This window comes from Abramis brama (genome assembly GCF_963993115.1).
Source record: "Abramis brama genome assembly, chromosome: 1".
NCBI lineage: Eukaryota > Metazoa > Chordata > Actinopteri > Cypriniformes > Leuciscidae > Abramis > Abramis brama.
The window spans coordinates 53,101,033-53,123,531 of NC_139963.1; the positions used below are offsets into that span (position 1 = coordinate 53,101,033).

Genomic DNA, 22,499 nt, shown 5'->3' on the forward strand with positions numbered 1-22,499 from the left:
TGGGAGGGGGAGGGGGAGGGGTCAGGTGGGCGGGGTCAGATTAATGGGGTTGGTAAGAGTGGGATGAGTTATCTGATTGGGTGGGGTTCATGCCTTTAAGGATAGCCCGAGTGGGTGTGGTCATATATGGTGGGTGGATTCATCAGTGGGAGAGTTTATAGTGAGTGGGAGTGGTCTAAGTGGGCGGAGTCTTTGCCAGGGTAACCATAGTGGGTGGAGTCTGTTGAGTGGGTGGAGTCTAAGTGGGTTTTGTGTCTCAGATGAAGGTATTTTGGACACTGCAGTGGCAGATTATTTCGATATTTAACACAAACTTTATACGTTTTGATAATCTAAAGTCAGAAATTGTTTTCACACATATAAAATCCATTTGTTTAGATTAAATATAAATGCTTTATTTGGGGATGCCTTATAGTCTTAATAAGAGAATTGTTGGTGAATTAATGTCTGTCTGCTTTCTTTTGAAACTATTATTGATTAAAGATTTGTATATTTAGCCCATGTGAGACGGACAAGCGTTAATGATCTGACCTCAGATCAGAGCTGCACTGCCAGAGAAACTCTTTAACCGTGAATCTGAATCAAACTGATGTCAGTGCATATTCACTTCAGTTTCAAGATGCTTTCGTACAGGCTTTATCGATCTGATTATGTGACTGTTAGTGGAATAAGTCTGTTCAGCATCTGTGGGAGATTATTACTGACAGAATTAATAAAATTTATTGAACAAGCTCTTGCTGTTTCTCGGTTCATTTGTGCTGAATGTCTCGTGATCGTTCTTGCTCTCAACAACCAGTCAAGGACTTTTTTTAGACTGTACTAAAAAAAATAGTAAGGAGAATATTGTGTAAGAATCTTCCAAAGGAAAACAACAGGAAGTCGATGTAACCGCAACAGGGAAGAGGAGCGCAGAAATGAAACTCAAGCTGAACAACCAGATGTGTTTTATGCAGATATGAGGGCATTACAAACCATTGCAAACCAGTGCATCTGTGAAGTGTTTTCATGGACTTGTGATCGGTCAGATCCAGTGAAGATGGCGACGGCTCCAGCAGCTTCTGGTAAGAGACCGTATGTTTACACTGTGTGTACATAAGGAATAGTTTAGTTTAGATGGGGGGAGGGAGTTCAGTTCATTTTGGTTTGCAATTGACTTTTTGCTCTAAATAAAAGTTTAGGAAATGCCTCTGCTGATACATGAACTAACTTCAGTGGGAGAGATTCACATTATAGTTCTGTTTAAGTGTGTGTGTGTGGAGGGAGAGGGAGAACGAGTGAGATCAAGTAGTTTCTGCAGTATTTGTAGTGTACAGCAAAATAGTTTTATTATCAAAACCACTTGATCTCACTTGTACAAGACCAAAAACCAACAGAAAACTGTTTGTAGCAGCTCAAAATGTAAAAACTGCATAATGTAATATCTATTACATTATTGTTGTAGTAAAATATTCATAATGTAATAATTTTCTCAAAATGAATTAAAATCTTGAGCTCATAATAGTGTGCCATATAGGCCATTTATATATATATATATATGTACATAACTGGCTTTCTTGAACACCTTCAAGAAACTTTCATAGAGGCTTTGTCAGTCAGTTCATGTGACTGTGAGGTTATCATTAGCTCGTGCGGGTCATCGGTCAGTGTCTGATCATGTTTATTGAGTGTGCACCAATCAGGCTCCTTCTCTCACAGGTAACAGACAGAACATGGAAACTAACTGTAGGAAGAGCATTTGAAGTGAAAGTAAATCTAAACGCTTCAGCTGCTGTTCTCTCAGCTTTTCTTTTGAGTAAATCCTCGACATCTTTCATTTAAAGAGAGACACTAAAGATCAACCTTCCACACCTACAGGTAAGAAATCTCTCCACACAGTTGCTGCCAAGCCGGTTTTATTTTTAAACTTTATATATATATATATATATATATATATATATATATATATATATATACAGTGAGGAAAATAAGTATTTGAACACCCTGCTATTTTGCAAGTTCTCCCACTTGGAAATCATGGAGGGGTCTGAAATTGTCATCGTAGGTGCATGTCCACTGTGAGAGACATAATCTAAAAAAAAAAATCCAGAAATCACAATATATGATTTTTTAACTATTTATTTGTACGATACAGCTGCAAATAAGTATTTGAACACCTGTCTATCAGCTAGAATTCTGACCCTCAAAGACCTGTTAGTCTGCCTTTAAAATGTCCACCTCCACTCCATTTATTATCCTAAATTAGATGCACCTGTTTGAGGTCGTTAGCTGCATAAAGACACCTGTCCACCCCATACAATCAGTAAGAATCCAACTACTAACATGGCCAAGACGAAAGAGCTGTCCAAAGACACTAGAGACAAAATTGTACACCTCCACAAGGCTGGAAAGGGCTACGGGGAAATTGCCAAGCAGCTTGGTGAAAAAAGGTCCACTGTTGGAGCAATCATTAGAAAATGGAAGAAGCTAAACATGACTGTCAATCTCCCTCGGACTGGGGCTCCATGCAAGATCTCACCTCGTGGGGTCTCAATGATCCTAAGAAAGGTGAGAAATCAGCCCAGAACTACACGGGAGGAGCTGGTCAATTACCTGAAAAGAGCTGGGACCACCGTTTCCAAGGTTACTGTTGGTAATACACTAAGACGTCATGGTTTGAAATCATGCATGGCACGGAAGGTTCCCCTGCTTAAACCAGCACATGTCAAGGCCCGTCTTAAGTTTGCCAATGACCATTTGGATGATCCAGAGGAGTCATGGGAGAAAGTCATGTGGTCAGATGAGACCAAAATAGAACTTTTTGGTCATAATTCCACTAAACGTGTTTGGAGGAAGAAGAATGATGAGTACCATCCCAAGAACACCATCCCTACTGTGAAGCATGGGGGTGGTAGCATCAACAAAGGCTACTGTACCAATATTAACATTGATTTTCTCAGGTGTTCAAATACTTATTTGCAGCTGTATCATACAAATAAATAGTTAAAAAATCATACATTGTGATTTCTGGATTTTTTTTTTTAGATTATGTCTCTCACAGTGGACATGCACCTACGATGACAATTTCAGACCCCTCCATGATTTCCAAGTGGGAGAACTTGCAAAATAGCAGGGTGTTCAAATACTTATTTTCCTCACTGTATATAGTATTAATTCCTGTGGTAAGGCCTTTAAATTTAATCACTGTACTCTGAAAAAAAGAGTGAAAAGACATTCATTTTTATAACGGGCTAATTGAAAACCATGCTTTCGGTTTAAACCTGTTTCCATCAGTTTAATAGCCTAGAAATCAAATTTTATTTTGCAGCCAGTGTCGTCTAGCAACTCTCCGTTGGCTTGCGAGCTGGAAAAAACAAACTCAGGTCAGGCCAATCACATCGTGTATAGAGTCGGCGGGCGGGCTTAACATAATGACGACGGAGTTGCGACGGTTCTGCGTGAATTCCCTGCTACTTGAAAACAAAAATAGCTGCTGCTGCTGGCGGACAGCGGTCTTTCGAATCAGCTTTGGCCTTGACTCTGGAAGACTTGAAGTTAACTTTGAGAAAAGAACAAAGAACCGCACTGAAGTCATTCTTAAAAAAGGAAGATGTGTTCGGACTACGTCACCTTCTTCCTTGCTCTGGTTGGTTGTAGCGTTAAGCCCCTTGGATTGAGCCGTGCCAATGGTGAGTTCCCTCAGGCTTGTCAGGCTATCAGTTTAACACTCCCCATAAAAATTTTGAATAAACAATTTTGTTTATTTGGTATTTACAGGGTTGGTGTTCAGCACACATGCAGCTTTACTGACTGCAAAATACACAGCAATGACCTTAAACATATGCACAAGAGAAAAAACAACACATACAATTTCCGTTTTTTTATTGGACTTTCATCACTATACTGCGCATGCTATAAAATGTAATAAAAGCTGATAGTGATACAGAGAGATCAGAAATAGCTGTTTTTTCAGGACAAAAAAAATCTGTGGCTGAAGTCAGTTGTAGTTCTTGTGTTTCTCTATTTTCTGTTCTTGTTGTTTCTCTTTCCTTCTGTGATTTTGCTTGTTAACAGAAGGTGTTCATCAATGCTCAATCATCACTTAATTAATCACTGAATTATTTCATTAACTTTTTTAACACTCTTTAGAGTAGGACCATATGTACTCTGATCAGAGTTAATTTATCTCTGGGGATTTTGCTGTGTACTAACCCTGAACCTAGCCTGGTCCTACCAGACTCTCGTACATTTCATTTGTACAGAGAGTCTGGCCTCTCTCCATTGACAAGTGTTAACATCCTTGAAGGCGGGTACTCTGTTGAAGTGTAAAACTGTTGGATCCGCCCAGAGTCACTCTGGATCTGCCATAACCAATCGCTAACGTTTGGTCGTGACGAAACTTCAACTCAAACTAGCACACAACCTCAACATCATCGTTCTCAGCCACTCCCTCTGTACGCTGATTGGACCGGTAAAAAATTTACCGGAGAAAACCCGCAAATCTACAGAAAACCCAGACGACATACTGAAGGAAAATTAAAATTGAGCGGAAGTACGCAGGAGGGCGGAGCAAGGCTACCCTGAACCTACCCCTAAACCTAACCTTAACCCATGTAGTTACCGTATATTACACAGTACTTTCTTAGGTGAATACAGTTAGTACACATGGTCATGTACTGTAAAATAAAGTGCAATCAAAGTCCTAAAATTCAATTGAGTTTTCAATATTTGTTAGATGAACTTCAAAGTACTTGAGAAAGTGAGTTATTTGTGGGCATTTCTTTAAGTTTCTTTTCATTTTCACTTTCTCAGTGAGAACAAATGTACTGTCTTGTGTAATGAAGGGTCCTTTCTTATCATACAACACACACACATTGTCCCAGAATATGCACACATACATTAGTTATCATATTGTCATACTGGTTCCTCCGTCTTATAATACCACCAGTGCACCACAGGAGAGAGCCGTCGCCTGAGAATCGACTCTCGTCACAAACGCACCTAAACTGCATTATGCTTATCAGCCTGGCTAGAAATAATTATGATAATAAATGAATAATAATTCATATGTGGTGGAAATGGGCTTTCATACATCACATAGTTTGTTAGCATATTTGCAGCATTACCTGGCATATTAACTTCAGAGAACCAGACACTAAAGCAACGCAAACAGCGTGTGAAAATAAAAGATAGCTGCATTTCATTATCAGCGAATTCCACCAAGACAGAATATAAGAGAGGATCAGCCAAAATGTCTTACTCTTTCTGTATTTATTGTTTTGTGATCCATTTCAGTCACAGCATTATATTGTAGAACAGAAGTTCTCTATAAAAACCATAAAACTGTCAGTCTCAGAGTAACATAAAGCGATTTTACGGGTTATTGGACGCAGAGGCGATTTGAGTTTGCTCTCTAGAGAGGGTATGTGACTGTGAGAGCGAGGAAAAAAGCCATAGCAAGGTTTTCTGTTGCATTGTTGTGCTTCTGGAAACCCTCCATGTCTATGAAATGAGCTTGACTCACTCCTGAGCTCCTGCAGTGCCGAACGGACCATGCCTCTTCCTGCAGGATTACACAACGCACATCTAGTTTAGTGTGGCACACTTTTATTACTGTCTGTGTCAAAAAGAGGTTAGCTGACAAAGTCAGTCTGTCACAATGCCCCTGAGACAGGGATGATGTCCTCCTGTCTAGACTGTCTGTCTTTAACTCAGCTATGACCTCTCCAGTAACAAACACACACAAGCGCACAGTGGATAAAAAAGATAGGATGTTGCTGACATCTCAAAGTTTTTCTTGTTGTCTGCGCTTCACAATAGCTTCACTATATCTACTGGATCATCTGAGGGATTCGACTGAATCAAGATGCTGCTGATCATTGAAGCTCTTCTCCTCATTTCAGCTGTTCTACAGGTGAGCTTGTGTTTGAGTATGAATATTACAGACATGAATACTGACGACTGATCATTATGATTCCTGTCGATGCAGGGTCACAGAACTGCTGTTGAAGGATATCCACTGGATATGGCAGAGAATTCAGTTGATGACCAATTTTACAGTTGGTTTTACCGGTGTACAAAGAAGATGGAACGTCGAGTGCAGACAGAATTTCTGGAGAAGGAAATGTCATCTAACTATGAATTTGCAGAAGCTTGGAAAGATGCTGAAAAGAATCACAAACCACCAGGAGATAATTTGTCAAAGAATCATTCAGTTGCCATTTATGCGTACACTAACACAGGTTTTAAGCTATTTGAGAAATTCAATAATGCTGTTCGTACTGATAAACAAAAATATAAAGACGGGACATATGCATGGTATTCACTTCACTTTTGGTTAACAGAAGCGATACAGATTCTGAAGAAAACACAAGCTAAATGCTTCAATACTTACCGTGGTACTAAAGTTGAATTTGATAAGAATGTTAAGGGCAAAGAAGTTCGTTTTGGCCAGTTTGCTTCATCCTCTCTTGATCGTAGTATAGCAGCACAAAAGTTTGGAATTAAATCTTGTTTTGAAATCAGAACTTGTGAAGGTGCTAACGTGACAAAATACTCCAGGTTTCCTGAAGAGGAAGAGGTGCTGATTCCTCCATATGAGACATTTACAGTCAGTGATGTGAAGCTAAGAGCAGATCATGCAGATCTCTGGTGTGACACTGTGTACATTTTGAAAAGCTATACAACAAGAAGCTTCCTGAACTGTGCAGTAGCAAACAGTGGAAACCAAGTTGCTTTTTTAAATGTTTTATTCATTTTAATATTTTTTTGCTCTGTGGTTAGCTACTAATCAGATAAACACTGCATGTTTCTTGTTGTTATTAAACATCAAATTAATTGTCATGCTTTATTGAATCAAATATTCATGTGCTGGTCAGGAGTGGGAAAAGTCAAAGGAGCTGATTTAATATATTGGAAAACTGAGATCTGAGTCTTAACAAAATATGCAGATAATACAACTATTAACATAATTGTAATTATATTGTATCAACCAAATTCAAAATTGGTTTATAATATGGCAAATAAACTTGTAGTTTGTAAGGGTTACAGTGATAACCTGAACACAATGAGCACAAAACTCAAGATCAAGAAAGTATGTGAAGTTCATTGACCTTTGGGATTGTTGTGTCATGTGACATTTTAATGTGTACTTCCATTTTAAATTCCCAGGGAGAAGAGAAAGTTCAGCCCAAACTGACCGTTTGCTGTGAAGCTGTCTTGCCAAATGCTGATGCCATTTTATATGTGATGCAAATGCTTTGTTTTCAAGGGAAAACCCTGTGATTTCTGAAGGGTATAAATTGTGAGACCTAAAACTGTTCGAGGCCGATCCTCATGGTGAAGATACTCGTATTTTTTTAATGTTGATTTTTATTCTGTACTTTGTTATTAAAACGAAACCATTGAAAGTGGTGATTCGTAAAACTTCTCTATAACAAGTCTCAGAGTGATTTTCTTCTGAAAACTATTCGACAAAAATCCCATCGAGCATCAGGAGCACGAACATCCAGACTGAGTTTGGCACAGACTCCCCTTGGGAATTTCTAACCAGCGGACAGCGCTCAAAACCTGGAGGCAATTCCAATTCTTTTTGATTTATATAGGTTATGGAGATGTGTGATGGAAATCTTAGTCATTTAGGGGGAATATAATGTAACGGATGGACAAGAATCATGACTCTCTCATTCATTCCTTCTAAACACATTCTTTTCTGAGGTTACTAAAGCTTTTAACCTCCTGACTCTTCTCAGATGCAAATTATAGCCTGAACGCCAGAAAGTCTAGGTCAAATTACCCCTTTGACACCTTTTATGGGCCTGCTGAGTCTACGCAGGAAAAGCAGACATTCCACGCGAGTCACGTTTGTCAGCTTCAGAGAGATTACAAACTCTCCCTGCACCTTTACGCACACACACACATACATGAACTTTGAACATTAACTTAGAATATAAGCATGTCATATGTATACAATGTACTTTTGTGTGTTTCCCAGTTCATATTAGCTTCGTTTATGATCTTCTAGGTGAATGAGTGAACTTTAAATGCCTATAATCGTGCATTTGATTGTAACTTTGTATCCTTAACTGTTTTATATTTCATTCTTGGTATCTCTGTAACCGTGCGAACAGAGGCGTGAACCCAGCCTTTCCATAAGAAGACCGAACCAAAGAATTTCTCAGAGCACTTCGTCAGAGAGAGGTTCCCGGTTTTCATAACTCCTTAGAGAGTTTTCTCCGTTTTTCTTTTCTTTTCTTTAAATCTTTGTCTTTATTTTCGTCATCGGACCTTTTCCTACATTCAGTGAAGCGAACGTAACCGGCAACTTCAACTTTAAAGAGACTCTTTGAACTTCCTGCGAACTCCGTTTGCTCGGGAAGAACGAGAGAGCACGCTCCGCTCTTAAGGACACACGCACGTCTCTGCTTTCGTCAGCAACACAAAGAGAACCATTTTGAAAGTATTAGTTTTATTGAACTTTTAATGTGATTTGTTTCCTTGCTGTCTCTCAAAGAGGTTCACCTTATTTGTGATTTTGCCATAGCCTACTGTGATCATCTCGGTGATCTCTCTCATTTCTCTCCTTTCCTCGCACTCTCTCCCTCTCTCTCTCTCTCATCTGTTATTTGTCATCTCGTATTGTTTTCGTTTGTTTTCTCCGGTTGTATATACATATATTCCGTGTGTAACTGTAGTTTGATGTATTTGTAGTTCAATTATTAAAATCCAATATGTCCTCGATTGACTGTCTGCTGCTCACATTACGAAAAGTCCCTGATTTGTTTGATCCAAGCTACAAAGCTTTACAATTCGTTACGATTTCAGTAATCTAAAGTTTATAAGGACAGGAGAGTAATTTTCATGGCCAGAAAAATATACTCTTTCTTGCGTTTGTAAGAAGGATAATTTTTCTTGAGAGTTGATAATGAAGTCGTACGGTCGGTTTGCTGGACGAACAGATTGTTTGATAACTTAATTAATTCCATTAAAGGGGGGGTACAATGGTGTTTCATGTATTCAGAGTTGTTTACAGTGTTAAAGAGATGGATTCTCATGCTTAACATGGCCAAAGTTTTAAAAAAATATTTTGGACGAATAACGGAGAATTCCTGTGCCGAAAATCTTACTTCCGGGTTGGTACAAGTTTCGGCTGATTTTTTTCCGATCGTGGATCTAATGACGTAGACGTAGAGTCCCAGATAGCAACATTGTTTCGGCCCGGATCCGGCCCACATCTGGCACTTGTGGAATACGGATCTGGCCCACATGCAGCGTGGACTGACGGCACTTGTGTGGCCCACTACTGTTTGCCATATCTGGGCCAGAAGCAGGCCATAGCAATGCCACATGTCAGCCAAGAGCAAAGAAATAAACCAGAACTGGACCTTATCTGAGCCACAAAGTCTGTGTATATTAAATATGGAGTCATCTCAGCCTTAATAAGCCTGTTAACAAGCAGAATCACTGAAGGAAAGAAGAGAACAGAAAAAGAGACGAGCAGAAACACAAGAACTACAACTGACTTCAGACACAGTCTTAGATGAAATCAACTGAAGAGAAAAGAAGACATTAAATCTGTGAAGATCTCAGCAGAGGAGGATTAAACAACTCCACAAACAGCATTACCAGCTTCACTTATTACTAACCAGACTGAGTTTTTAGTTTTAAGTTTTTCTTGAGAATTAACAGAGGTTTAACTCTGTGTTTCATTTAAAGTCACCATAAGAGTGATTAGTGTTTCCATTAGTTGAGCTCTTAACTCTTAGTATAACTTATGTCTTTTTTGGCTGTTGTGACAGTGTGTTTGTCAAACACATTTGCAGCAGCAAAGAAAGCTAAAGTGAAATGAGATCAGGTGATGATGTTACCTGTTGACAATATAAACCATTGAAAAAATATATTGAGATGTTTTTTATGATGTGAATTGTATTTCTTTTCCGCATGGGAGGGGGCGGGGTCAGGTGGGCGGGGTCAGGTGGGCGGGGTCAGGTGGGCGGGGCCACACGAGTGGGCACGATCAGATTAATGGGGTAAGTGGGAGGAGTTATCTGATTGGGTGGGGTAATGCCTGTAAGGGTAGCCTGAGTGGGCAGGGTCATGTATAGTGGGTGGAGTCATCAGTGGGAGAGTTAAGATGTGTTCGACATCGGCTGTGGCTGGATGTAACCGATCGGCGAGAGTTGCCGTGTGCAGGCGGGGAGGAGCTGCAAACGGAGACGTGAAGTCGGACACTTTCTGGTTCCCGTAGTGACCGCTCACGTGGTGTTTGCATACTTTACCACAGCAGAAGTGAAATAAATGCAATATTTGCCAAATAATACACAGATGTTTCAGAGACATTTTCATTCAATACTTTAATTACTGCTTCATACAGCGTCAAGATGAACAAGAATAAAGTTCAACATAAGCTACTATCAATGAAGTGGAGTCTACGTTTTTTAAATCAGTTTTAATTTGATAAACATGACACAATATAACATTGCAACTACATGAAAAGAGTGTTTACTGTTATAAAAAACTGATTTGTGAGCTTTAGAGCAGGGGTTTTCAAACTTTTTGTGTGTGTGGACCACTATTTGTAATGAAGAATTTTCGCGGACCACCTCATAATACACATAATAAAATATGTCTACTTAATCTGCACCTCTAAATAGGCTTACTAGCACTAAAACTATAACTGGTCATCACATCAGTAGCCTACAACAGGCTTGTTAAAAGAAAGTTTACTGCACACAACGGCTGCCACATATTTAATTTATTTATTTACTCAAGCGCCCGATCGAGGGCATAATCAGGTTCATTTGAACAACAGGCTTATTTCCATAGCAATGGAGTATGAAATCTATACAGTAATAAGAACTATTCGATAGAAGGATTGGACTGTAATAGGTGATGATTTATTATTTCTAGCTTTCCTCAATGGGGTGTCGATCAGAACACACTGGATTCGATCAGTTCCATGCAAAGGAGGTTTATTGCTGACAGTTTTGGCTATGCACACAACAGAAGTACACAGGTTGCTTAAAGTATTTAGATGTGTGTGTTTGTGGTCTACAAACATAGTTCGAATTACAGGGGGTACTGGGTACTATACCCCCCAATGAAGATAATTTTTCTGATATTGTGAAAAAATATAATTACAGTTACAATACAAAGTCAACTCCTATTTTCACTGTAGGAACATTTTAATGTAAAGCGATTTCAGACACCCCTATTGTGGACCGTACCATTTTTAACCACTGTGACTAGAAGCAACGGAGATAGAGAACGACTTCAACTTCTCAAGCAAGCGTCAACGTTGAATGACAAAATGCTAGTTTCATAAAGTATCATTCTTTTCAACATTCCTTATTTGTATATTCAAAAATATTTAAAATAAAATAATCTAATTTAATACAGTTATAATTTTTCAATGTAAATTATTTAATTTGATTGGTAACAGCCTAGTGTCTAATTATTTTAATTGAATATATTTATCAAATTTAAGAATTTGAAATGAAAGATGGAGCATACATTTAATAAAATTAGGGGAAAATGCCCTTTATAAAGGTACAAAAAATTGTCTTCAAACAGTGATGTAATGAAACATTGACAATTTAAGTTTGAAGGGAGTAAAGCCTCTGTTTATGCTATTAAGGAAATGTAATTTTGTCAAAAGAAGAACTTTTATTTTAAATAAATGTTCATTTTAAATCAGCCTACCATTATCATGCTTAACACTAAGAATTTGAATAATTGTAATAAATCAAAGAATATAGGCGGTTTGCGGGTGGATTATTTATTTTTAACAGTGGATTCGGGTGACTGCACCAGATTAATGAATTTATCTTTAAAATGTACAAAATTTTCTTGATGTAAAATGTAAAAACCCTGAAATAGGCACTAGGCTTCTTGTAAAGGTATTACTTTTACTAGTAATTAGAACGGTATTTCAGTGCACTTAACGATATATAATAACAATGAGATATTCTGTGGTCTACTGATTATCAGTTTGTCGCATGTTTAGACCTTGTATGTGTTGCACAACACATGTTGCACTTGGCGATCACGGTGGGGATTGATATAGTAGTGGACCATGATGGTCATAGAAGAAGTGAAGGGGCAGTACCCCCCAATTATGGTGGGGTAATTCGCACTCTGTCTACAAAGGGAAAGAAATAAAGATATATATTAACATTACTCCCAAATCTACATTTATCAAATAAAGAATTATCAGGTCCGATTCTACATTAAATAAAGAAATCAATATACAAGCAACGAAAATATGCAATACCGCCACCCGGTGGTCAGAAATGGCATAACATTCAAAACCGAAACTAAATCTGAGGTAATTTAAATGAATGGCACATAATCATAAAGATCGCGTCCTTAAACTCGAAATAACAAGAGTTTCAAATACTAATGTAACGATCACAGAAACATATGTACAAATCAAACACTGGGTGCAATATAAATATTAAATTGCAAGTAAAATCGAACATAAACGGCACATTCACGAGCCCTCAACCTCACGCGATTAACGGATTCATCTCTCTTAAACATGCATCACTTTATGAAAGTATGACATCAAGTCTTTACAGCTCCTTAACAAGTATTGATCACCAAACTAGGTAAACAGTAAACTTACATATATTTATTGGTGCACTTTGCACACACAGTCCCGCTCGTACAGTCGCGCTCTCTGCTGATGATGACTGACAGCAAGTAGCGCATGCGCACATGACTCGGCCTTTCCAACAAGAACACTGGAATATAGTAAACATTTCAAAACATTTGGCGATTTTAGGGGATTATTAATCTTCGGAGTTTTACAAGTCCTCAAAAAGTGCTTGTCCACTTAACAGCACATCCGCAAAACATTTCAGAAACGCGAGATCAAGAAACTAACTGGAAATTAAAATAATAACAGGCCTTATTCATTCCATTTATAAACATTTCGTTTCATAAACTGCCTATGCCTAACTGTGCGTTCACACCGGACGCGAATAGCGCGTCAAATTCAGGGATTAAGGGATCATATGTCAAATTCGCGCCTGCGGCGTCTAGTGATACACTTGACCACTTTGTATCAATTCGCGCGTCAAGAGCGAAAAGTTTGAAGCGAACTTTCGTCCGGTGTGAACGTACTATTAAAGGCTATGCGTGTGATGTGATAATGAGAACATATTTGCCTCTGCCCTTTTCCCTTCAGAGAACCTGTTGCTATCCACCGATCCAATGTTGTGGTTCTAAACGGCACTGAACTTGAATGTCACGGCTGAACACCACTAGGCTATTTTGGTAGCCTAATCACACAATAACTTGACAATTTAATTAAAATGTTATATCAATATAGGCCTACATATTCTTTTTACTTTTTTATGGTAATTACCTGGTAAAATGAAGGTAAAAAAAAATATTATTTTATATTTTATTTTGCCTTTCCACGGACCACCTGCAGTACCCTCACGGACCACTAGTGGTCCGCGGACCACAGTTTGGGAATGGCTGCTTTAGAGGAACTAAAGGTGTTTGAATAAACACGAAACACGCGTGATCGTTGTCATGCGGTGTATACGGCTAATCGTGGAACAGCTGTGTCTAGCTTGTGTGTTGACTGAACTGTGTGTGTGTCCCTTAACGTACTCTGTGCCTCTGGAACCATCTGTGTGGCTTGCATCACGGAAGATGATGGTAGGAAGACTGTTGAAATACAGACGAGTGGGCTGAGCTTGCATGATGGAACTGTGATGGTGGCCCAGTTGTGTCTGGTGATGCTTGAGGCTCTGGATCAGTCAAACAAAAACCAGCAATGCAAGTTTGAGAGGTGGCGCCCTGTAGAATCATGACTTGCTTTACGGCACAACGTCACATCAACAACATATGAAGCAGCCTCTATGGAAGACACTAACATGCATTTCAGACGTGAATCATTGCAGAGTCAACGAAGAAAACGCGGACGGAAGAGTCAAGGAAAAGAAAACTAGAAACGTATTTACGACAGTAACAATAGACTCTAGGGGTCGCTGTTTGACAAAAATGGAAACTGCATAGTATGCCTTTAATTTGCAGTTCTACAGGCGGACAGTTATGGACAGTGTTCACATAAATGCTGAAAACAATATTCACATAAATGCTCACATTAGTTGCATGAACGCACAACATTGAACAATATCAGGGAGAGCACGAACTATGCACGAACTATGCACAAACGCTGCTGACGTATTTCTGGTAGAATCTCAGCCAGCGTCTTTACTTCCGCATAGCGCGTTCTATAGCGAAGTGTACTAGCGGCAAAACTTTCATAAAATTCATATTCTCAGAAACGGAGACAACGATTTTAGAAACCGATTCGCTAGTCGGATTTTGCATGATATGAGAGAATACTCTCCCTCAAAGTTGTCGATGTAGCTTGAAATATATAATTTAAAGCCCTTCTGTTTCTTACTCTTAGGTGTGACCGCTATAGATAGATAGATAGATAGATAGATAGATAGATAGCTGACTTTATTGAACACTTTCATAGAGGCTTTGTCAATTAGTTCATGTGACTATGAGGTAATCCTTAGCTCATGTGGGTCATCGTTTATTGAGTGTTGTGCACCAATCAGACTCCTTCTCTCACAGGTAAAAGACAGAACAGGTAAACTAACTGCAGGAAGAGCATTTTAACTGACAGTACAGCTAAACACTGCGGAGTAGCACCTCTACCAACCTTTGTTAAAGGCACACTATTCAAGATTTGTACCTTAATATAACAGGTTCGAAGTCATTTTGATGGTAAACGAACTCGTAGAAACATGTTTCATTTAAAGAGTGCGTTTTTTTAATGTTTTGTGCTGTTTTTGTTTTCTAAGAAGCATTATTCTTGTGATCTGTCTGGATTCACTAAAGATCAACCTTCCACACCTACAGGTAACAAATCTCTCCACACAGTTGCTGTCAAGCTGATTTTTTTAAACGTTTATCTAAAGTAGCCTATATATAAAGTATTAATTCCTGTGGTAGGGCCTATAATTTAATCATTGTACTCTGAAAAAAAAAGAGTGAAAAGACTTATTAATTTTATAATGGGCTAATTGAAAACCATGCTTTCGAATTTTGAGCTTGGCTCTCACCATAAAAAAAATGAGAATAAACAATTTTGTTAAATTGGTATTTACAGAGTATTGGTGTGCAGAACACATGCAGCTTTACTGACTGCAGAAATTATTGTTGGTTTTATTCATTTTAAACTACATATTTGATTTAAAAGGACATTTGAAGTCTTTATGTATGGTTTATAAACTAAATGAACATGAAATAAACACTGACTAACAAATCTATTTGAAAGTGAAATCTCCTCCCATTCACTTGCACAGAGATTTTCAGCAGTGTCACGCTTTGAAAACTCACTCTTTCCTCCTTTGTTTAATGGTTTGTTTTTATGACCCCTTGTAATTCATCTGTGGACCAGTGGTTAAGTTTTGAAGGCAGACGGTTTAATTATTATTCTACTGTGCACTTTTTTTTTGTAACAAATTGTTATATTAAGTATTCTGTTGCAATTGATTTTACACAAATATCCTTCATTAAAGGGGGGGGTGAAATGCTATTTCATGCATACTGAGTTTTTTACACTGGTAAAGAGTTGGATTCCCATGCTAAACATGGACAAAGTTTCAAAAATTAAATTGTACGTTTGAAGGAGTATTTCTGTGCCAAAAATTGTCCTTCCGGTTTGTCACAAGTTTCGGAAAGTTTTTTTCGAGTATGGGTCTGTGTCAGGTAAGATGGGGCGGAATTTCCTTATATGGGTCCTAAGGGCACTTCTCCCGGAAAGACGCGCGCACTCGTAGACCAGAGCAAGATAGCGAAAGCAGTTCGCCATCAAAGCGCTCCTCTGCTCGGGTTTTGGAAGTCAATGTCACCAAAGAAGTGTGTTTTTGTATGCCAGGGCAAGACAACCCTGCACAGATTCCCAAAGAACCCAGCGTTAAGTGGACCAGTGGATGGAGTTTGTTTTTTCAGAGCATCAACGGAGCTGTGTAAGACTGTTTGTTCCCTGCATTTCGACGATGATTGTTTTATAAACAAAGCCCAGATCGACGGATGCTTAAGGATCGAGCAATCGCAATGATAAAGGTTCGCGATTGCATTCGGTGAGTAAACTGCTTAAAAAAAATGTCTCTGTGTGTTGTTAGCTCGGTTAGCACAGCTTTACCACCGGCCGCACGGCCCGCCTCCAGACGCTCGGTTTTTTGCGGAAAGACTCGGGACAGCCTATCTGTCTTTTATAAATATAATAAAACTAAAGACTTTTTGGAGATATGAAGGATGCAATACTACTCTATAGGTACTCAAGATTAACAGGAGATTGAGTGAAAATGAGCATTTCACCCCCCCTTTAAACATTAAAAAGCTAAAGAAAAAGACAAGATTTTATGTAAAATTACAGTTAGAAACTGTATTTTATTAACAGAAAATTACTCCAGCTGCCAGAAAATTGCATTTTTCAGTAGAAAAGTACACAGTAGAATAATAATTAAACTGTCTGCCTTCAAAACTTAACCACTGGTCCACAGATGAATTACAAGGGGTCATAAAAACAAACCATTAAACAAAGGAGGAAAGAGTGAGTTTTCAAAGTGTGACACTGCTAAAAAATCTCTGTGCAAGTGAATGGACGGAGATTGGACTTTGTTCTGAAATAATCTTCTCCATGTATGCCTTCTGTCATAGCCTGTAATTTTAGTTCATAGTGAAAGAACCTTTCGAACACAGGTGTCGAACTCAGGGTTGAAGCTAAACTCTGCAGGACAGTGGCCCTCCAGGAACTGAATTCAATACACCTGAACCAGCTAATCAATGTGGTCAGGATTGCTAGAAACTTCCAGGCAGGTGTTTTTGAGCTACACTTTGCAGGACAGTGGCTGAGTTAGTGCATGAGTTTGACAAACATGCTGGGACTGACTGACCATCAGCTGTGTTCTTGAAGTGCTCTTCTCAGCTTTCCATCTCTTGGGGTTGATCTTGAAAAGGCATCTGTCAAGCAAACAACTTTAGTAATGAAACAGACTATACTATATAACTCTTTTTATAAATCAACAGTTAAAATATCAGAATAGTGGAAATTGGCACAGAGCCTATTTGTGGAGGAAGTTTGCAAGAGAGACAGTGTGTATGTAATGTGTGAGTGGTAGTGTGTATGCAAGAGGGGACACGTCTACACTAATCCAGATACTTTTGAAAACGCATATTTTTTCGTTATGTTTTGGCCTTCCTTCCATACAGAATTGTTTTTTTCCTGAGAAAACGTCTCGGTTATGTATGGTAACCCTCGTTCCCTGAGTGAGGGAATGGAGACGTCATGTTGGTAGGAGTTACCAACGAATTGGGATCACGCTAGGGAGACCAAATGCCTTTGAGTGAAACTAAAACAAGCCAATGAACACTGGCATGCAAGATTTGCATTCTGTGCCCAGAAGTATACACAAATCGCTTTACGCTGAGGAGCTGAACGGTGTCCGGTCCTCCGTGAAGGTACAGCAACCATGGCGACGGGACGTGATGTCTCCATTCCCTCACTCAGGGAACGAGGGTTACCATACGTAACCAAGACATTCCCTTTCGTTCGGTCACTCCTACATCACGTCGGTAGGAGTTACCAACATATTGGGATCCCTAACAAAACGCCATGGTGCTGGCCCCTTCCAGCGCCCTGCCTAAGCTTCAGCCAGCAGTTTCTTGAAACTTATCTTATGTGTGGAAGCTTAGTTGGAAAAAAAAATCACACTGCTGTTCCGCAAGACCCGCTCAGTGGATATTGGATAACACTGGGAAAGCGTGCCCATTTTCGTAAGAGGGAATTCTGCGGAGCTCAAACCTGCCCGAAGGGAGGCACTAGGAAATACACGTGCACTAGCCCGGAGGGTAGTGCACACATGGCAGTCTCTGAGGTAGTCCCAGCCCGGAGGGTGGGAGCGTACTCAGCAGAGACGATAGAGCGTCCCCCCTCTGTCGAGGGGAAGACACTGGCTAACCCGGGGGGTAACCGCATCGGTGAGAAGACACATATGCGGTCGCCGTAGGAACCACTGACATAAGAACCCCATCCTGAACTCAGCTCAAGTGAGAGGTAACAGGCCCGGCAAGCGGCAATCCACCTCGCCTGGCGCTGGGGGGGTGACGGAGGAACTCACAAGGTTAGCCGTTTGTTGGGTAACCAACGGAGCAGGACACGCACGTATCTGGCCCATGGGGCGAGAATGGCGTAGCAAGCCGTCACTAACCTAATTCCTCGCGCTACTGGCCATAGCGAGTACACGGGAGGAAACAGGTTCTACACGAAGGCTATAAAACCTAGCGAACATGTTAGGTGTCGCCCAGCCCGCAGCTCTGCAGATGTCTGTCAGCGAGGCACCTTGAGCCAATGCCCAGGAGGAGACAACACTCCTAGTGGAGTGTGCCCTCAACCTAGGTGGGCAAGGCACGTCCTGGGACTCATACGCCCGGACGATAGCATCCACTAGCCAGTGGGCTAACCTCTGCTTGGAGACAGCCTTCCCCTTCTGCTGGCCTCCGTAACAGACAAAGAGCTGTTCTGAGATCCTAAAGCTTTGAGTTCTGTCAATGTAGCGGCGCAGAGCGCGAACAGGACAGAGGAAAGCCAGGGCTGGGTCTGGCTCCTCCGGGGGCAGCGCTTGCAGGTTCACTACCTGATCTCGAAACGGAGTGGTAGGAACCTTGGGCACATATCCGGGCCAGGGTCTCAGAACAATGTGAGAGAAGTCCGGCGCGAACTCTAGGCACGATTCGTCGACCGAAAATGCCTGCAGGTCCCCTACCTTCTTGCTGGAAGCCAAAGCCAGTAGGAGAGCTGTGTTCATTGACAGGATATTTAATTCAACTGCATGCAAGGGCTCAAACGGGGGATTCTGGAGTGCTCTGAGCACTAAAGTTAGATCCCAAGAGGGTACGAGGTGCGGATTACGAGGGGGATTCAACCTCCTGGCACCCCTGAGGAACCTGATGACAAGGTCGTGCTTTCCCAAAGACTTACATTCTACTGTATCGTGATGACAACATACGCAGCAACATACTACTTAGGTCAACACTATTGCGGCAACATACACTTTGAGGGTGGAGGAAGACAGCCTTCGCTCCAACCCATCTTGCAGGATGGAAAGGACGACACTGATCGGGCAAGTTCGGGGGTCTTCCAGGCGGGAGAACACCAACCGACTAACAGGTTCAACTTCAACACATAGAGGCGCCTCGTAGAACCTGTGGTAGACCACCTAGAATCTCCGGGTCCCGTCCAGGGACCAGACATGGAGTTTCCAGAGGTCTGGACGTGGGTGCCATAGGGTGCCCCGTCTCTGAGAGAGAAGGTCTTTCCTCAGAGGGATCAGCCAATGAGGGGCTGTCGCGAGGAGCATGAGTTCTGCGAACCAATTCCGGATGGGCCAACGCATATTTGCGAATGCCCTGGGGTCAGCTGTGTGCCAGTGCATCCGTGCCGAGGGTTCCTTTGGTCTGGGAATAGAACAATGGGTCGTGTCCGGAGAGGCAAACAGATCTATCTGAGCGGCTCCGAAGATTTCCCATATCAGCTGGACCGCCTGGGGATGGAGTCGCCATTCTCCCAGAAGGGGCGGCTGCCGTGAAAGCTCGTCGGCTGCATGGTTGAGCACACCAGGGATGTGAATGACTCGAAGCGACCTCAGATACTTCTGACTCCAAAGGAGGAGACATTTTCAATAAAAAATCTGAACCTTATTCCTAATAAGAACTTCTGTTTCCAATAGACAACATTTTTTGAATTGGCTCAACTACAAAAGATTTGTTACAGAATAGTCAACCTGCCCAACTCGCCTATCCAGAAAACATGTCAAGATGACTCAACTAAACGTTTTTTTGTTTGTATAACTGTTATTTACAAAAATTGAGTCAGGAAAAAACGAAGGGGAAATTAGTACTGTTTTTTTTTTTTTTTTTTTTTTTAACGAGATTTTTACCATGTGGATTTTTTTCTGAACCAACACAACAAAATCAGTGATTTCAACTTTTTTCAAGTTGTGTTTCAAGTTGTTAACATTGTGCGTGTGCAAAGCTTTTTTTTATATATGAAAAAAAATATTAATAACATTTTCAACTCAAATGTACATATGCATACAATGTAGTTATTTTAATACAGTTTACATTATTTTGTAAATACATTAATAAATCAAATTCAACTTCCTAATGCCTCCTCAATCTAAATGTTATTTTATTTACACAGAACTTAAAGATTTTAAATTGTAACCGTACAACCTAATCAGATAATGCAGAACAAAATACTCCCTGAAAGTATTGGACATTATTCAGTATTATACAGTACTTTAATGTACTACAGTTAAACCTACTAACCCTGATCCTACCCCTAAACCTAACCTTAACCCATGTAGTTACCTTATATTACCCAGTACTTTATTACACAGTTAGTACACAAGTTAATGTACTGTAAAATAAAGTGCAATCAAAGTCCTAAAATGTAATTGAGTTTTCAATATTTGTTTGATGAACTTCAAAGTACTTGAGAAATGGGGTTAATTGTGAGCATTTCTTTAAGTTTCTTTTCATTTTCACTTTCTCAGTGAGAACAAATGTACTGTATTGTGTAATGCAGGGTCATTTCTTATCATACAGCACACACACATTGTCCCAGAATATTCACATAGATTAATCTAATCACACATAGATTACATTAGCACACATATATAAAAAGCCAACCTTCCCATGTACCTGAGAAATAACAAAAAGAACACACAAAAAGAGACAACAATATTCTGAGGTAAGGTTGGGGTGAAGTAAAAAAAACTTATGTATTTACATTACTTTAACTCGTCAAACATTTTAAGAAATTCACTTTTTTTTATTTTATATGAGAATCAACTAAAATTTTAAGTCAGCTTAATATAATTTAAATAGAAATTACTTGTACAGCCAAGTTGATTATAATAATAAAAAAAAAGTAGGAACCAACTGAACTTAAGCTTGAAATTGGTGGATTTTTACCGTGCTTATATCAGTGAACATCACATGGATTTTGTATGTGTGAAACCCAGTTGTGTTTCTTGTTGTCTGCGCTTCACAAGATCTACTGGATCAACTGAGGCATTCGACTGAATCAAGATGCTGTTGATCATTGAAGCTCTTCTTCTCATTTCAGCTGCTGTAGGACAGGTGAGCTTGTGTTTGAGTATGAATATTACAGACATGAATACTGATGACTGATCATTATGATTCCTGTTACTGCAGGATCACAGAACTGCTGTTGAAGGACAGATATTTCCACTGGATATGGAAGAGAATTCAGTTGATGACCAATTTGACGGGTGTACAAAGAAGATGGAACGTCGAGTGCAGACAGAATTTCTGAAGAAGGAAATGTCATCTAACTATGAATTTGCAAGAGTTTGGAAAGATGCTGAAAAGAATCACAAACCACCAGGAGATCATTTGTCAAAGAATCATTCAGTTGCCATTTATGCATACACAGCTCCTGAGCTGCATAAGAAATTCAATGATGCTGTTCGTACTGATAAACAAAAATATAAAAACGGGACATATTCATGGTATTCACTTCACTTTTGGTTAACAGAAGCGATGCAGTTTCTGAAGAAAACACAAGCTAAATGCTACAATACTTACCGTGGTACTGGAGTTGAATTTGATAAGAACGTTAAGGGGAAAAAAGTTCGCTTTGGCCAGTTTGCTTCATCCTCTATTGTTCGTACAGAAGCAGAACAGTTTGGAAAGAAATCTTGTTTTGAAATCTACACTTGTTCAGGTGCTAATCTGACAAAATATTCAAAGTTTCCTAAAGAGAAAGAGGTGCTGATTCCTCCATATGAGACATTTACAATCAGTGATGTGAAGCAAAGAGCACAGCAGAAAGATCTTTGGTGTGAAACTGTGTACATTTTGAAAAGCTCTGGAAAAAGAAGCTTCCTGAACTGTGCAGCAAGCAGTGGAAACCAAGTTGCTTTTTTAAATGTTTTATTCATTTTAATAGTTTTTTGCTCTGTGGTTAGCTACTAATCAGATAAACACTGCATGTTTCTTGTTGTTATTAAACATCAAATTAATTGTCATGCTTTTTTGAATCAATATAAAAAAAACTGAGATCTGAGTCTTTGCAAAATATGCAGATAATACAACTTTTAAAATAATTGTAATTATATTGTATCAACCAAATTCAAAACTTCTTTATAATATGGTAAATAAACTTGTAATTTGTAAGGGTTACAGTGATAACCTGAACACAATGAGCACAAAACTCAAGATCAAGAAAGTATGTGAAGTTCATTGACCTTTAGGATTGTTGTGTCATGTGACACTTTAATGTGTACTTCCATTTTAAATTCCCAGGGAGAAGAGAAAATTCAGCCCAAACTGACTGTTTGCTGTGAAGCTGTCTTGCCAAATGCTGATGCCATTTTATATGTGATGCAAATGCTTTGTGCTTAAGGGAAAACCCTGTGATTTCTGAAGGGTATAAATTGTGAGACCTAAAACTGTTC

The 22,499-nt window shown here is 39.7% G+C and overlaps 1 protein-coding gene across 4 annotated transcripts; it reads left to right on the top strand.

Moving 5' to 3' along the window:
- Positions 1 to 40: 40 nt before the first annotated feature.
- Positions 41 to 22,024, top strand: LOC311087921 (GPI-linked NAD(P)(+)--arginine ADP-ribosyltransferase 1-like). Of its 4 annotated transcripts, none has more exons than XR_014607379.1 (4): positions 41 to 1,061; positions 1,696 to 1,854; positions 3,305 to 3,665; positions 3,754 to 5,833. XR_014607379.1 is itself a non-coding variant. In XM_084121430.1 (4 exons), the coding sequence occupies exons 3-4, from the start codon at positions 21,109 to 21,111 to the stop codon at positions 22,015 to 22,017; spliced, it is 834 nt and encodes a 277-aa protein (XP_083977556.1). In that variant the 5' UTR covers positions 41 to 1,061; positions 14,811 to 14,868; positions 21,072 to 21,108; the 3' UTR covers positions 22,018 to 22,024. The 4 variants fall into 4 exon arrangements, 3 of the variants coding, with proteins under 3 accessions (XP_083977556.1, XP_083977558.1, XP_083977557.1); XM_084121430.1 differs by lacking the exons at positions 1,696 to 1,854; positions 3,305 to 3,665; positions 3,754 to 5,833 and adding exons at positions 14,811 to 14,868; positions 21,072 to 21,159; positions 21,235 to 22,024; XM_084121432.1 differs by lacking the exons at positions 41 to 1,061; positions 1,696 to 1,854; positions 3,305 to 3,665; positions 3,754 to 5,833 and adding exons at positions 14,654 to 14,714; positions 14,811 to 14,868; positions 21,072 to 21,159; positions 21,235 to 22,024.
- Positions 22,025 to 22,499: the final 475 nt, after the last annotated feature.